This window comes from Saccoglossus kowalevskii, chromosome 11 (assembly GCF_978046115.1).
Source record: "Saccoglossus kowalevskii chromosome 11, keSacKowa6.1, whole genome shotgun sequence".
NCBI classification, from domain to species: domain Eukaryota; kingdom Metazoa; phylum Hemichordata; class Enteropneusta; family Harrimaniidae; genus Saccoglossus; species Saccoglossus kowalevskii.
Genome location: NC_140651.1, coordinates 15,076,944 through 15,095,170, shown reverse-complemented (window position 1 = coordinate 15,095,170; position 18,227 = coordinate 15,076,944). Strand labels below are relative to the sequence as shown.

Genomic DNA, 18,227 nt, shown 5'->3' with positions numbered 1-18,227 from the left:
GCTGCATAGTGCGTTTCCCCTGTAAAAAAAGGGGGGGGTTCGAGGCTCGAAGAAAACGGCTTAAACTGAATAAATGTGCGCATGCTCTCGTACAATTTGTCATCACGGACTTCCAAATGGTCGAAAAATGTGCATTTTTAGAAATTTGGCAAAAAAAAAAGCCTGTGTTACCACCAATTAGTTGGGTATACAGTGATTCAAAATTATTTCTGTGGCCAACAATTAACATTATCCCCAAAAATTGCAAAAAAGGACTTTCGAGTTTGTATGCGTCCAGTTCATGCGGTAACTAAATGCATACAGCCACAAATTACTCTGCATTTGTTGTTCCAGATGTTTATTTTGGGCCGAAAAGTCGTTCGAATATAAAATTTCCCAAATTATTTTTTGTAGTCAGTATTCTACCAAAAATACTGAAAAAATGCAGAAAAGCAATTTTTATTTCAAATTTATTAGCACTACTATCGACCGCTATTGTGATCATTATCTCTGGTCTAAAACTACACGTGTGCACGTTTTTTTTTTTAGTAACCGTGGCGTGCGCAACACACTGTCGCGGTATTACACCCGGTAGTCACAATAAAACGTCAATATCTCCATAGCGTTATTTTGTTTCATCATTATATATAATTTTTAAAATGTTGATACAGTGTCTGGAATCTGGAATAAATGCCGTTGCGCCACCTCCGACTGATCATGGGTTTGTAGGTCCATAGCCCGACCTACGCTGTTTGTATTTTTTAACAGGTACCGCCTCCTTGTGATCCCTTTCTTCTGGCCGTAGACAAACAAGTTAATCTAAGTCGTGTTTAACTTAGAAGTCATTAAAGGTAAAGATATTATGTTACGAGTGCGTACACCTGTTCGGCAACTGTGGTCAAATTTTGACGCGGCGAAGTGCGTCTGGAGAGTTGTATTATTCAATTCGCGTTGGTCATGGAGGTATACCTCCATGCCTTGTCCAAAAAAACACATAGCCGAGCTAAATAGAAATAAGTGAAATGTAGTACTCTTCGAGCGAAGACATAAATGCCAGGTAGACACAAAAGCTTCACATAAAAGAAAGCTACAATAGTATGTGTACTTTACTTTTGAACAATAGTTTGTATATCGCTTCCCGTCACTATAGTGACTGAAGGAGGCCTGACTGCGACGCATCACAGCTCTGGATCAGTCCGCTTGAGTAAATCAATTTGCAATTATTCATCATTAATATATTTACACATCATATTTTTCACTGTTAAATAGATCCGAAGAATATTTGGAGTGTTAGAGTAACAATTATGTTCGGCTAACCAATTGTCATTGAATGTATGTAGGACTATTTTCTGTGGAAGGATTTTAGGATGGGGATCATATTTGCATACTGGTCTCACCGGGTGATTGCGTGAGGTACGTACGGAGACAACTTGTGAAAACTTTTGAACTGATTTTTTTTAGAAGTGTTAATGTCGGTCATTAGGACCGCAAATACGCCATCCTAAAGAGAAGACAACATCAATATAACATAGTCTCTGCCAATACAAGTCGTCTAGCAAGTTTTGCATGGTGTAGAGTTGGAAAAGAAGCAAGAAAACCATGGCGGACGACGATAATAAACATGGCCCCGGCGCAGATGGGGACCCATCAGAGAAAGAAGCAAACAAGCCAAGCTCACCGAAACCAGACCAAGAAGTTTCGCCTCCATTGATCTCTGTAATAACTGCAGGCAAATGTAAGTATTATAAGCACTGACTCAAACGGCTTTTGCTTTAAATAGGGAGCTCCTTATTACCTTTGGCGAGCAACATGGCCGCCACCCGGCGTGTTTCTGGTTCCCGCTCGAAGCGAACGCGACATATTCTTGCTAGAGTGAGTGATATGTTTATTTGTACTGCTATTCTAGAGGAAACATCAAATCAGTGTTTCCGCCGTCGCATTTCAGCGACATTCGCCCGTGGTTATTAGGTGTAAAATGACCGACTGTCTACGCGACAACAACGGTGTCTGTCGCTTTTGATCACTTGTCAATTCACGTTCCACCTGTTTATTATCAACCTCCGTAATTTACGCCGACGTATCAAACAAAAGACAACGCGACTAAACGGTACAAACGATTTCAAAACTATATATATTTTTCTTATAATAGCCGATCAAAACACAAGTCTAGCAGACCAGTAGTTGTTTAATCCAAGTGCGTCTTTAACCCAAATTCCATTCCCACTGGCTCGTTGCTTAGCAACATGACGCTTCCCCATGGCAACTAGGCCATGCTCGTATCAAGTGCAATATAAAGTTTCTAGCTAGCGTTTGAGTTTTATGTAATCACATAAACTGCTAGCTGGAAGGCCAAATAGTTCCCATGGCTACTGTGCAATGTTTACCTCTAATATTTCTAATAGTTACCAATGTCCCCTGTTTATTGTTCAAATTAAAAAAGTGAAATATTCAAGAGACAGATGAATTGATATAGAAATTACATGTATTTATTATCTTTAAAAATTACCCACATACATTTATTTAGTGCGCAGCTGTAAATATGATTCAGAGAGTAGTGTGCACTAAAACACCCCCTTTCAATTGCAAAAAATTTGTGGAGGGTATTTGATGGGTCAAAAAAAACACAAGGCCACCATCTATTTTGAATTAATCATTTGCATTTTGAAATTAAGGAATTGTCATTTGTGGGTACAATGTCAGAATATAAACGGTTGTATTCGCATTGCCTGAAAATACATTTGCATTGACACTTGGTAATTTAAAATGAGTCCATAAAATGAATGTCTTGCATTTATTTGTACAAACGCTTGACTAAATATGTATTTATGAATTTAGACACTGATAATTTAATAATATTGTATGGTTCACTTGGCATCCATTAATTACACATAGCCTGAGGCAATGTAGCCATATATTATTGTTGGTATCCGTGACTGATTTGAATGGTATTCAAATATAAACATAATAAGTTATTGATAAACTAATTAATAAGAATGATATTTAAAAATAAAGTTATTGATCAATCAAATTAACCTCAAAACCAAAAATAAAATAAAAATGGGATATCAAATGTTGATATTTTGCTCAATATTTAAGTATATAACCAAATAAAAATAGGTGTACACATGTATGTATATATGACTGTACCGTGGTAGCCATTTTGAATTTTGATAATCTAGAATTATTACATTTTGCCTCCTAACTAAAAAAATTCAGGAACCACAACTTTTTTTCAGAATTGTGTGAACTGACCGTCATGGCTAGTACTTTCATATAAACATATTTTAGTAAGAATACTGGTTTTAAAATTTTGTTTTGATTTCTATAATATAATTAATAATATTCAATTTATTATTAATATTATTAATTAATTTTTATTGCAGTGGAATTTCACCAAATGTGAATATGTGCATTTTGATGTACATCTCCATCAATCCATAATTTAAAAATTTAAATACTAAATTCACAAATCTCTGTCTAAAGAGATTTTAATTAAAGCAATTCGAAGAAGTCTTGTATGAAATGTTTTCTACAAAATGCAGCCCTGTGTGTATGTTGCTTATCTTTACTAAATTCTGTTATGGCAAACAAGTTACAATTCAGTTGTTTGAATTGTACATATCTAATCATTATTGTTGCTCATCTACCTGTATACGATTTGACACTAACATTTTATGGTTAGAGAGAATTTGCAGAAAATGTGTCAAAAAATTAACACATGGTTAAATAATCCCGGCAGTGAAGAGAAGAAGTCATTGTGAATGTCTTTTGTGGCAGATACTAAATTTGACATTAGGCCAAATATGTGTTTGACTGGTATTATTACATTGAGACTTCCACCTCCTTAAACAGTTGATTAATTATTGTGCATTGTTATGGTTAGCAATACCTTTGCATCTGTAGGTCAGTTGGTCATCACAAGCAGGGTTTAAATTAGTAACAAAGTAACAGAATCCTGAGCGTGGCACAGTGCATTGCTTCTTTTGTTTATTATTTATTTTTTCTAATTAAATTCCAATTAAACATTTTATTAAATTTTCTTTTTTTAAATTGCATGTCATGCTTGGCAAAAATATTGCCAAAAATACAAAAGAAAAAAAAAGGATTTAATGGCAAAATGAAATAATTAGATTTCAGCAAGATTTTTTTGGAATCTTGGGATTACAAAGTTTTTTTTATACCTTTAAATAGAAAACTGATATAAGGAGTAAAATATTGGATCAAAACATTTTTTTTTTTTTCAAATACTTCAGAGGGACGTACTTTTTATTTAACAGGATTTTGACATAGATTGTTGACTTCATTAAAATGATACCTCTGGTTTATGAAGTATGGTGCCATCTGTTTTGTGCACGTGCAAAACTTAAACTTGAAGGATACACCAACGTTTTTGCCTTAAGCCTGCCAAAAACTATAGATAATTTCTATACAATTTCTATACGCTAAGGCAATTATATAAAACCCTGAAGTGAAGGATTTGTCAAACTTTTATATTTTGCTTAACAAAACTGATCATTTTTTAAAATGATAATTTTGTACTTACAAAGGTAATTAATATTATGCATGTGTTTAATGTAAAACAAACTAAGCTGCTCCAGAATATGGTAAAATTTGCATAATTTTGCCCAAATAAATTATTTATTTATTTATTTTAGCTGATAAAGATGCCAAAGATGCACCAGAAGCGTCAAAAGAAAGGAGGAAAACTGTATATAGGAGAGGTGCTCCTCAACCGGTAAGAGACAGACATGTTGTGTGCATGGAGTGTTACTGAGTTAAAGTGGGTTGATTGACATTTTCCTATTATTCTATTAATTCTCTACTATATCTCCAAATTGCATGCACGCAGGATATACCCTCCAATTGCTTCTTCCTCCTAGACCGGTATTGGGCTTTGAAACCATCAATAATAACAATGCAGTACTTTTCTTGTTAAATATGCCAGTGATCATGAGTGTCTGATTTGATATTGGGATTTTATGCATGCTAATGTCCACTGTACAATTGATAGCAATGTCAAATATCCTACTTATGATTGGGAATTTATTGACACGCCATCAATTGTAGGTGAACTTCAGTTTGTCTATACTCACTTCTATTTCTACAAAAAATCTATTCCTACAATCCCAATGCATCAATTGTGATAACAATTGGTGTACATGTGTCAGTGTGTCGTATCCCTACATGTAATTGAAATACTGTAGATGACATTATTTCTAGAATTTATTTCACTAGATTTACTGAAGAAATAATTTATTTAGTGCTGCGTCCAGTGATGATAAATTTATTTCATTTTCGCTTTTATTTTGTTATGACGTCAATGAAACTGGGAAAAAAAACTATTCTGCCTACTATTAGCCCTTATCCTGCCAGCTCCATGTGTTTTCACAGTGATTTGACCAGATGAGGTTTATAATACCGTATTTGCTCTAATCAAAGTGCTCATAAACCAAAAATTCCATTTATTGTATACAGTATTATATACGATTTATTTTGACCATAGATGCATCTCTGTCATTTACGCAGTAGAGCAATCATAGTAGGTAGACCAGACTAGTAATATCCACAATCAAACTGGCTATTGCATACAGTCCATTTGTATTGGGTTTTTAACCATATTCAACCACACTAGCATCCATGTCTGGTCAAGCACCCACTCCCTACTTTTGCACGATTTTTCTTTGTATGTTAATATATATCTATATATTTGTGTGTTGTGTGAGTCAGTTGTACAACTAGTTCCCTCCTGGCATGCTTTACTCCAGTTATAATTTTTCCAATTCTTTCTCTTTTTGCATGATGATCACGGTATAAAGGTAAAGCCACCCAAAACACTAGTAAGTACTTCTAAAAACACTACTTTTGCAGTGGTAATTATCGCGTACTTTTAAAGTATCTCCTATAAACTATCTCTTCCCAATAAAAGCTTGTATGGTGTGAATGTTATTTCAACTAAACTCTCTTCGTATTTTATTTAAAATAAATATCATTATAATAGTTCTTCTGTAACAACTTTATTATTGTTATTATGAGCATTCCATTTTTGTTTTGTCTCTCCTCTTTCACACCTGAGGTTCGTACACAGAAAGGCCCTATGGTAAGTCAGTCTACACGCTGGCATTTTGCAATAGCCACTTGCTAAAGCTTCCGGAATTGGCAATGTAAAACGTTCTCTGCTCAGTGTTTCTGGTGGTGGTGCATTTGCAGTGTTTCACTTTTCTGCCTCAGTCTGTTCTAGTGCATTACCATGATAAGGAATAACATTAATAACGTTTTTTTCAGATCGCTTTCAATATTAAACTTGTATAACAATGCTCCCTTCCTTCCAGGAATGGGTCAGTGCAGGTTAAATAGTTTGACATTTTATTTGCGTCATTCCAGCTTTCTGTAATGTCTAATACCCACGCTACTTATTTTACTGATATAGCTAATTTAAAAAAAAACAAAAACATATTTAATATTATCTGTTTCATGTTTATACAGTAAATTTGTCTACACATTAATTTTGAATTTTAAAGATTTGTCTGTCTTTGTTTTTGTCGTCCATCTGTATCGCATCTCGTATCGTGTTGTGTATACACTAATTGATTTGATTGAAATTTGGCAGAAAACAAGAAAAAGGAATACATACTTATTTTGTTTTGTTTTGTTCCGATCAAATATGGTTGATATGGTCTAAAACTGCATAATTCCTGCTGTACCTTGTCATTCATTAGACAAATTTGGTTGAAACCTGGCACATATACAAAGAATTTTATTGTATATTATGTGCCTTATTCTGCATATATGCTGATTGAAAACTGCCGGCTTTTTTTTTTAATCAGACATTCAATTCAGGTTTTTTTAATTGGGCACACAGAGTGATCTGTGTCTGTTAAGTGTTTAAATATGACGATAAAAAATACATTTTTTGAGTTGATTTATTTGTGCTGGCTGGCATCTATTTTGGTATTCAGAATTATGGCATGAACATGTCTGTGACTTTTTACAGAGTTCATTCAAACATTGAATCATATACATTTTGTACGTTTTTGTGTGTGGATAGAACGTGTCCTTTATTCAGGGCCAAGTACTAGTACTTGCAAGGAAACCACTATACTGTGGAATACTTTATTTTCGTTGGAATTAATTTTTGCTGAAAAGCCTTTTTGGGTGTTTTGCATGGAATTTATTTTCACTGATTTTTGATGAGTTTAATGTGAAATATAGAAAAAAAAAGTATATTTGCTGAATTTTATTTTCACAGAATCATCCTTTCAGCAAAAATAGCAAAAATAAATTCCAAGTGAAAATAAAGTATTTTACAGTATGTTATATTCAAATTTGTTATCTGTGAATATTCAATTGTTTTTGTTTAACACTGTTTTTTATGTACTTTTTATGTACCATTCAAACAGAATCCTCCTACACTTACACCAAAACACCAGTATTAATATTGTTTTTTGATTTCAGCAACTCTGGTATTCTCTTTAATCAATGCAAAAGTCAAATTCACTGTTTTTTTTTATTTATAAACTTTTATAACCCTGTTTTTTAATTTACAAAGGTGTGAGAGTGCATGTACGTACTTGAGTTAATTTTGAGTAAGTGTGAATGTGTCGGGTAAATTATATTACCCAACAAATTCAGTTAGATTATTTTAAATTGCCATTCTGACTACGGTAACAGTATACCCTTACATGCCTCAGTAGGAACAAGGCATCATTGCATGGAAGGCTCCAATAATGAAGGTAAAATTGCATCCTATAGTTACATGTATGCATGTACAATCTAGTCCTAGAGGCAGTCTTTCACTCTAATCTGCATGTCAAATCAGTGTAATTTGCCCTATGGGCCTTGCAGACCTCCCCTGGGGGTCAGTGTTATGGTTACCTAATATAAACAGTATCACTGCTCTATGAAAGGGATATCTTAGTACAGTTGCATAGTGACTTGTATATCAGTGTTCATTCACTGAATGTCCTTGTCATTTGATCAATAGAATTTAGTTGAGTCACTGAAAAACAGGAGTTTGTCACATTGCTATAGATTTTGTGTTTATTTCTGCATCAACAAAGAACGAATACTTCTAGTATGTCAATACACAAAGTCATTTGTTCTGAGGTCATCTTTTTAAAATGTATTTTGCTTGTAAGTTGTCTGGGACTTGATCAATCTTTAGATACTGGATTTTTAGTTGTTACGGTAACTTGAATTTGCTTGGTTGTATGGTCATGTTTAACTATTCCAACTTTTGAATGAACATGTACTGTCAATATCAATACCATGACATCCACACTACACAGATTTTAAAAGCTAAACTAAAGAATAAGTTATTGATCTTGAAACGCTAAGGCAGTGAAAAGTACTCATCTCAACTTTAACAGTATCGTCTTCCACCTCGATTGTTGTGTTAATTGTTGTCGCTGACATTGGTGGTAACAATTATATATTTAACAATAGCATTGTTTAAATTGTATAGTTGATCCCTAACTTGAGGCAGTAAAGGAAAGAACCACCCATTGTATGAAGAATATCAAAAGTTAGGGTCTTCTTCAGAATTGTATACTAACTTCAACTTTTCAATTATAAAACTTGTTTCAAAAATCATAAAACTCTACTTTTGCTCTTGAGAAATCTCTGATATATATATAAACTAGATTTAGATGATTAAATGATACATGTACAGGACTTGAACTTCAGTATTCTTAGGCCTCACAAAGAGAAAATGTAAACCCTATTCCAGGGCTAGAAGTTCAGAGTATTTTAAAGGCCAAATTTGGGGTTAATATATGGGCTATTATACTTGTAGTTTTGAAAGGCAACAAAGCAATCTTGTTGGGTGACAAGTTGATAGACAATTTGCAAGTTTCAAGTGTGCGCAATGTATTGCACACTCGTTTGAACTTTGTTTATGTCACACACCGTCAACTGTTCATGTTCACCAAATTTGAACAAATCAACAGCACATTTGACGGTTTGAGTTGACTGTACTATAAGTTTACCTGCAAACACTTGTTTATGTCAAATAGTTACTTAATATTTTAGTTGTTTCATAACAACCAACTATGAACAAAATGGCTGATAATTAATGACATACCGCGTAACACAGATACCTGCAAATTGGTCTATTGCATACGTCTGCGTGATTTTGACAACAGCGGTGACAGATTCATGAAAAGCTAACACCACATGTTTGATTTATTAGCTTGTCGACAAAGGTACAGTACAAAGTTTGCATACACTGCAACTGGTAAATCATAGTACATTAAGAATCAATCGATGAAATCTGATTAATACCCAAGGAATGTGTGTTAGAGATAGCGTCACTTAGCTTGTTTATAGAGTACCCGATTGTCCGATATCTGTAGGCACAGTGAATGATGTTAATGAAACATATGAGCAGCTCTCCCCCTCTTCAAAGAATCAATAATAATAATTAATCACCCAAACTAATGTCTGACCATGATATGACACTTGATCAAACATGTTGTCTCGATATGTCAATACCCATCTCTTATTTCTTTGTTATACCAGTTGTTCTTAGTCCCACCTGCAATGATAGATCAATTCTAAATTTATTTGCACAATGACTGAGGCAATTTATTGTACATGTACGTAAACATTTGAACATCAAAGTCAACTTTTGCTGCTTTTCACAATTTTCATAATTTTCTTTTCAAAGAATTAAACTTAAACAAAATAAAGTTGCATGCGTTTTCAATACTTTTACAACATGTTTAATCACGACTTATAGCCAATAGGAAATTATTAAAGTTCATTTTCAAATATAAAAAAAATGTACTTTATGTACAGAAAGTTAAATTAAAAACAGTATTAAGCGTTGTACATGTATTGTTTGTTGGTGCAACTTTAAGTTACCGGTAATATGTGATAGAACATTGCCTTATGTGGGATAAGAAATAAATTTGGTTGGGCAGGGGCCTTTGCTACAATGTAGTTATGTAAAATTGTGAGATGGTCCCTATTAAAGTTAAGTGCATCACACGTTTGAGTTCTGTATAGTGTCTTGGCCATTCCTTCAAAGCCTGTGTAAAGATTATGTCTATAGTGAAGTCAGTGGAGCGAGAAGCCCACTAATTACGGTCTGAGACGAAAGTTTTACCGTTCAACAGGCGGAGTAACAGCTACAGCACGTTCGGCATACAACCAATTTAGAGCGACTAGAATTGGCGATCAAATTAGTAAACAAACAAACACTGTCAGTCGATGCATTATCGAAAGACATGTGGCATTTCTTGTATGCAGGTGTGGTAGCTAGACTGTAGTCAGTGACTATTTAATCCATTCACTCATACTTTTGAAGATATTACTCTAGTGCATATTATATGCTAGTAATCATATAAACATTGTTTTAAATGTCATTTTAACAGTAAGAAACAAAATACTGCACAGGGCTAATTATTTGCTTGGTTTTATTTTCTCTTATTTCACTGTCAACAAAATTAACGCAGCGAATTTGAAACTCAGTGGGTATGCTATATTAACAATAGAATGTATTGTATTATTTCCTTCACAAACCAGTGAATTTAAAAAAAAAACTTAGTGAATATCTCTGTAATGTCAAATACACTAAAATTAAATCTAGTCACGCAGGGCTTGAGAATAATTTAGTTTATGAAGGGAATGGCCTTGATACCTGACGGCCTCGGTGCCCCCTAAATGTTAAGTTTCAATTAGACGAAATCATTTTCAAAATTTTTTGAGTAAAAAATTAGTGCCCTTGCAATTCTAAAAGAGAAGCCACCTACAGATTTCTGGTTCTGGTTAAATCTCATATTGTACATTGACTGAATTTTTGAAAAATCAAAATAAATTATTTACACAAACTTAAATGCTTTCTGATCAACATGGTGTGGTGCTTGTATTGTATATTAATCTAATATTTTCACAAAACTGTCATTTTCCCCAGCAGTGAACTGTTCCTGTTCCTGTTCTCTTTTAATCTCTGTCCCACTGCATGTACATACATGTACACTGCAGAGAGATAAATTTAAAATTTGGCTCAAATTCACAGAATTGATTTCTGAATTGATGCTTATTGATTTTAAAGATTCGTGTGTGGTGGGTGAACCTTCACCTGAATGGGGCTGATGCAATAATATTTGTTCTGTAACTAATATTGTGCAATGTTAGCTTTGGGTGATTAGTTGGCGCACCTATTAACGCTAGAAAATCAATATTTAATTGATTTGTGTTGTGTTGTAACCAGTCTCTTCAATAAAATCCATTTTATTGCATTAAGAGAGATTTTTTCCTGAATTCCAGTTTTCATCTACTAGAATTGAGCAGGTAACTTGACCATATTTGCAATGCATTGTGGGAGATAACTACTCAAATATAATAGGAAACAATTTTCATGCTGATTTTCATTAAATTAACAATTATAATTCTACCAATATTAGTTCTCATATTAGTTATGATATATATGACATTCTCCCCTGTCCACATACTAAATTAAATTGAAACATGAAGAAATAAAATAAAAAAATAAAATACTGACATTTCAGATTTCAAACCCTTGTTTGTCTGGTGACCCAATTTTTCAATTGAAATGGCACGAACCTATTTTAAATAATGAAATTATAAATTTGATCTGAACCTCCTTAATGTGCATATTGTATTGACGAGATGAAACACAATTTTCAGACTTTATGTTCTTAATTCATTGAAATTTCAGGGGTTAAACACAGTATATATTTCACAATCTTAATGCACATCAACAGTGCAATAACATTAATGCTACTCACAATTAATCACAATAATTCTGCTTATATTTATATACTTTAATATTTCAGTGCTTGCCCATACAAGATACAAAATGAAAGCAATTATTAATATTAATTCATAGTTATTAGTGACCAGATATACCAAATGGGAAATTTGTAAACCGGATTTCAAGCCATTAGTCACTGTTTCTGATCTGCGTGTGATTGCAATGTGAGCAATATGATTAATATTTCATGCATTATGGAGCTTTATCACCATTTATTGCTATAATTTACGAGTTTGTAAATAACTGCATTTTTAAAGAGCCTTTTTGCCATTGCTGGGGACAGGAGGTGGCTGGCTAGCTAGCACTAATATGTGGTACAGCCTTGGAGATTTAACAATTTCAAGTGTTCCCATGTTCTTGATGATTTAATTAACAAGCACGACTGTTGACTCAATTATTAATTAGTATTGGCTGAAATTGCAAAATAGTTTCTCCTAAATGTTTTTTCTATAATTAGTGCATTATGGTCAAAATTGTTGGGTTCCAAATTTACAGAGAGGTCCTACATGTATACCTGCGGGTATACTATACAAGGTTATCACCTGGTGTCCCTTGATCATAATGATTTTAGTTGTATCATAGGCTAGTATATGGGCATCTTAGGAACCAAATGAAGTCGATAGTACAGCCCACGATCCCATGACCTCATTTGCATAAAACAAACTCATTGAGTAAGGTTGTGGTTACCTTTATCATCCAATTCATTTTATTTACCCGAGTGTATTTGGAATACCAAGAATACCCACTAGTTGTTCTTCTGCAATGACTTTTTTCACTGATAATTAAGTTTAGATCAAATTTCTTACCAGTGGTATTCACAGCTGGACGTACTGATTTGTAACCAGGACCTTCTATGCTAGTGAATGTCAAAGACATAACTTAACAGACTAATTCACAAATAATATGGAAAAACATATTGCTTGAATTCATAGTGTTATAACAATGACCACAATACTTGTACTGACAAGTTAATAACAGTGTAATTATAGTCCATATAACCCACAAACAAGTTTAGGCATGTACTTGTTGCTAGGCTAAATCAGAGAGTTGTTTACACATCTTCCATATACTGTAACACCATTTTTATTAGTTATTTACATTTCATTTTCATGTCTATTATTGGAGATTATTATCAATACAATGTACTGTATTTTCTCTATTAGTGGTGCATCCAGTAGAAAAGCATAGAAAACCCAAATTGTATTTATTGTATGCTGGATGATTGTAATATAACTATTTTGAGCATAGACTCACCTCTATCTTGTGTAAGCGCATGCACTACTAAAATGGTAAATAAGTTGTTTCATATCATAGTGTTATATATATAAGCACATAGAGTAAATATACCGTAAAATCTATATTAGAAGCCGCATCTCAATAGCTGCACCCATTTTTTGTGAACAATTGAGACCCAAAAATTCACCATTTCTCATATGTGTAGATGCTCTAATAGAAGCCGCATCCCCTCTGTTGCTTTGTACCATTATATAGATTTTTCACTGAAAACTAAAAATTAGGTTAAGACATTTTGTCGAATGACATACAAACCAATAAAAACAAGTATTTTCACAGGATTTTACATTCACTCAATTATCCCTGGAGCAAAATTAAATTGCAAGCGAAAAAAATGTATTGTCAGTAATACATAATTTATTTTTTGAATGAAAACATGACATGTGTATGTCCTACGTAGCATTCACATCATATGATTACTATTCCTCCCTTTATAGAGGGGGACATGAGCATAAGCAGTCCTATTCGCTCCCAGACTCTGAATTCACTGATGATTTTATTATTTTAAACAATAAAGATGAAAACATTATAAATGATGTGGCGAATCACATATATAATTATTTTAATATACTAGAAAATTCATTTAAAAGTAAAATGATTAAACCAGCTGCTTCAGAAAATACAAATTAGCCTGTTTTTCTTTGTTTAGAAATCTGAACTTCTTGTTAAATTTTTTTTTTCTGTATTGTTACTGGTATTTTTTGTCTTCAGAAATTATTACTTTATTGTACTTTTCATCAAAACCTCAAATATGGGATACGATTGCAATAAAGATTCTGCTCTATTCTGAGGTGTTTCATACAGCTTCCTTAGCTGTGAAATAATCTGAACATACAATAAAGTTTTAATCAGATAAATAATTACTTCTACTATGTCATCAAAAATAAATTGTCATTAATAAGTAGTCTTTTAAAAACCTGTAACACTTTATTTGTAGAGACATATTTATTGTGAATCTGTCACTGAGACCGAAAACTAATATTTTGTCATTTACTCGATACGTTTTCATATTGCTGGCTATTTTTAGATTCAATAATATTGTCACCATTGAGTGATATTTAATCAATATCATTACTTTTTAAAATGGATAGAGCACATCGTTTTCATTCCATATGTGGATGTTTTGATCCATTAAATCCACCTTATCGTTAAAGCTGTCAATCAAATTCATGGGATCAATGATCTCTGTCACCCCCCGAAAATCAGATTTCAATTCAATTTGAACTGTTAAGGTGGTATGCTACTAGCAAAATAAAGGCACATGATCTATTTGCTGAGGAAATATACAACAAAATGAAAATTAAAATTCTCAAGCTCATTTCCATGGTAACATGAGTTTTGGATAGCTTACTACTTTGGTGGCCATTTTGATTTGGGCTCCAGATTGTGCTTAAGTTTTCTGGTGGTATTTCATTACTCACATAAATTGTTCATGTTTGTATTACATTGAATTATCTATACAAGTCTGTTGTGAACTCTTTTTTGATGTCCACAGACATTTTAAAATACCACAGTTGGTTGTCAAAAAATCATCTTCACTTGTTATCAGCTTTGTATCCAACTTCTAATTATCTGATTTTAATTATTGCATCTTTATCAACACGTTCATATATAATTCAGGGTGATTTTTAGTTGCAATTGCATCAGCAAATTATTGTTAACACATCTGCTGTCGTCGTTTTTTCCTATTTATTTACCGTGGAGTCTTTTAGCAGGTGATTTTTGAATACAAGGCTTTTACGTGTCTCTGTTGGAGATTCTGATAAAAATAAATATGAAAGGTAACTATGGTATTATATTTGTTGCACATGCATGCAATTCAAACATTTATACATTGCTATAAATTGTGAGATTAAAGTAATCTTATAAAATTGTAATAACTAAAAACATGTCTACTTGAAATATATAAGGCTAACTTCCGTTACTTCCGTATAAAGCTGGTGAAACAGAAATAAATGGAGTCATTAATCAAAATCTCAGCAAACATTGATCAAAGTTACCATAACAGTCCATTAATTAATTTAAACTGACTTGTTCAGCTTAAAAGCAGTGTCGTGTCAACTCAAGAGCCATTTACATCCTACAGAAATCAAGTATTCTTACGTAATGTGTTGTTGAAGATGAACAGTAATCACAGGCTAAAAATACATCCATTAATGCACACTGCATTTACCATTTCATTAGGTTCTAACAGTCGTGTCAGGCAGGCTTGTCTGGTTAACTGTTAAATTTGCAATAAGTCTTTTTAAAGTAATAATGCTAATATAATAACATGTAGATGCAGTCAACTGATAAGATGTTTATTCAGTATTTTCGGGCTGATTAGAATACCTGGTGGTGGGAATTTTGTTCTCACACTTTTCATTTCGGTTTTACCGATGGATGATCTACAGGTAAGACGTTTATTGCATTATTCATTTCAGTACTGTTGGTAAGCGTGGTTCAATTTTAGTTTGACATATGATTGGAATGTCATTAGTGCTTGTAGTTCTTTTTCGGTGATTTTACTCGGGGTTTAATTGAAAAATGTTGGTAATTTACTTTTTATAGTTAAAATGTGAAAAGTAGATAAAAGTTGGACAAAATTACTCAGGTGTGTAAAAAAACCATATTTTATTTCCACGTGATTAGGATGACTGTATTATAATGGATTATTTTATTTATTTTTATTTTTTGTTCAATTAAAATTTATAATTACTGATAATGAAATTTGAAATTCTTCAAAAAGACAATGAACTTTAAAAATGCCCTGGCTTTTATGTTCTTATTTATCTGTGATCATTTAAATTTACCCCTTGTTTTGAAATTGAGAAAAACATTGCTTGCTGAAAGCCTCTGGAGAAAAAATGGCATCAGCTAGCGATGAGTGGATAATTCATTTTTTGTTGGCAGCAGGTTTCAAGTTGGTCATGCGTTAAAACGATCCCCATCGTGACCAAACACATAGAACTTAACGAAAGTGACATGTTATTTTCAATAAGAGAACGTTGTTCATTCCAACAAGGATAGACTGTCACTTCTGATCGTTGTCGTCTGTAACACCAATTAACCTATGGAATTGGAATTCTCGAGCACGTTTCCCATAACAATTTGGCTGTGGCGAGAGTACTGCTACACTGCAATCCTAATAAAGAATGCAATAAACCAGTAATAACTTCTTTGTGTCGGTTAGTTCACACATACTGTTCTATCAAAGTACAATGCAATAGAACATATGCTTTCACTTCACGTAACTCTATTATGTCGTCGCCCGCAATAGTGAGTAAAACATAATTACGCCTATTGAGTCATATTGTGTCAATCTCAGAAAAGACGTTGATTTCTATTGCAGCAAAATTAAAATTGCTGCATTTGAATAGGGTACTTTACGTCAGTCACTAGATGTTTTAATATGATTTTCAGTTTATTGTTTACTGAAACCTTTTTCAAACTGTATATATTTATTATAAAAAATTATACCTGTACTACCCTATAGCAGTACCAAGTAAAAATAACTATGAATTGTATATGGATTATTCTTGCATTAGTACTTATTAATTTCTCTCAGACTGCATAAAGGGTTAGCCTAGCAACATCATCTCACTCGTCTGTACGATTGCATAGACTAATGGTGAGTGATGGGTAGATGGCATGGTCATATACATTTTGTGAGTATTGTATCTGTATTACATTAATATTCTAGTCAAATTGTCTGGCTTTAGTTTTTCATGCTCTCATGACATTTCGACATGACAGAATGTCTTTTGTTGAGATGTTTTTACCCTAGCAACCCATGTGCTCTGGATGTTTAACATCTGCGTAGTAACTATAACACCATAGCAACAGTCAGATGCATGTCCTTCTGTAATGGATCATGAACTATGCTGTATACATAACCTCAAACTCGAGTATTAATCTCTCGACAACAGAATTTTCTACCGTATTATAAATAAATATGTGCTATATGTAAACAGTTTAAAAGCAATCGATCAAAGCATTCAATGTTGTGAGTTTTGGGACTTGCATCTCATTCAGCTATAAAAAAAAAAGATTGTCCTCCTTGTTTGATGCCTGAAAAAAATAGTTAGAATTTATTTATTTTTACTTACTTATTGACACAACACTGACTTTAGAAAGTACAACAGTAAGGTCACTAAAAACTACAAGATAATAATGATTTAGATAAAAAGTGGACAAAAATTACAAAGTTACTTTTACAAATTACAACACTCACTGACAATTAAACATACAGAAATACATTACAATATATCTACAATATTATACTTCTACATGTATGAGGTGTCGATGTGCTGGGGTGAGCAATAAATTTGTAGATTCCCCTTTGTTCAGATACCAAAATAATAATTCTGGTAGTAACACAATTCTTCAATTCAAACTTATTTGATTTTGGTTAACTCACATTAATGTGCTTGTTGCAGCAGTACCATCAGATTATTTTTTGGACAAATATTATGTCAAATGTGCGAGTTGCCGATCCATAAACAAATAATTCAACCTGATCCATCTATAAAGATCATTTTAATGAAGTCCATTGGGCAGGTTCAACTCTACCTTGGGTGGTCACTATACACAGGTTTGACTGTACCTGGGGTGGTCACTATACACAGATTTGACTGTACCTTGGATGGTCACTATACACAGGTTTGACTATACCTGGGGTGGTCACTATACACAGGTTTGACTGTACCTTGGGTGGTCACTATACACAGGTTTGACTATACCTTGGGTGGTCACTATACACAGGTTTGACTATACCTGGGGTGGTCACTATACACAGGTTTGACTGTACCTTGGGTGGTCATTATACACAAGTTTATATTGTAGTAATTTTCTTCACATTTACAATTATTTCCATTTTGCCAAATTTTGAAATGAAATTGCATGGTGGCTGTCTTTTGTGAACACAAAACTTCAAGCCCATGCGGATTTCAAAATTCAGTAGATTCAATGATGTAACCAGGATATTCCTCCGTAGCATACAACTTTTGAACAAACTTATCTAATATATATTATTGTAATATATCACTTAATTATAATACAATTGATAATTTTCCGTTAACCGTGAAATCCCACACTTCGTTTGAAATTGAATGCAAAGACAGGACAAACAAAAGGTCATAGTGGCATGGTGGTGTTAAAAAATTGCATGAAATTCAAAAATATCTTTGTGGTATTTCCA

General features: G+C 33.1%; 1 protein-coding gene across 1 annotated transcript in view; it reads left to right on the top strand.

The window, feature by feature from the left end:
* Positions 1–1,356: 1,356 nt before the first annotated feature.
* LOC100373093 (dynein axonemal heavy chain 8) overlaps positions 1,357–18,227 on the top strand; it is a 98,194-nt gene continuing 81,323 nt past the window's right edge. Inside the window, exons 1-4 of the mRNA XM_085504905.1 lie at positions 1,357–1,714; positions 4,635–4,714; positions 5,796–5,816; positions 6,053–6,076. Coding sequence (XP_085361031.1) covers positions 1,579–1,714; positions 4,635–4,714; positions 5,796–5,816; positions 6,053–6,076 — 261 coding nt within the window. The 5' untranslated portion in view covers positions 1,357–1,578. The remainder of the gene's footprint in view (positions 1,715–4,634; positions 4,715–5,795; positions 5,817–6,052; positions 6,077–18,227) is intronic.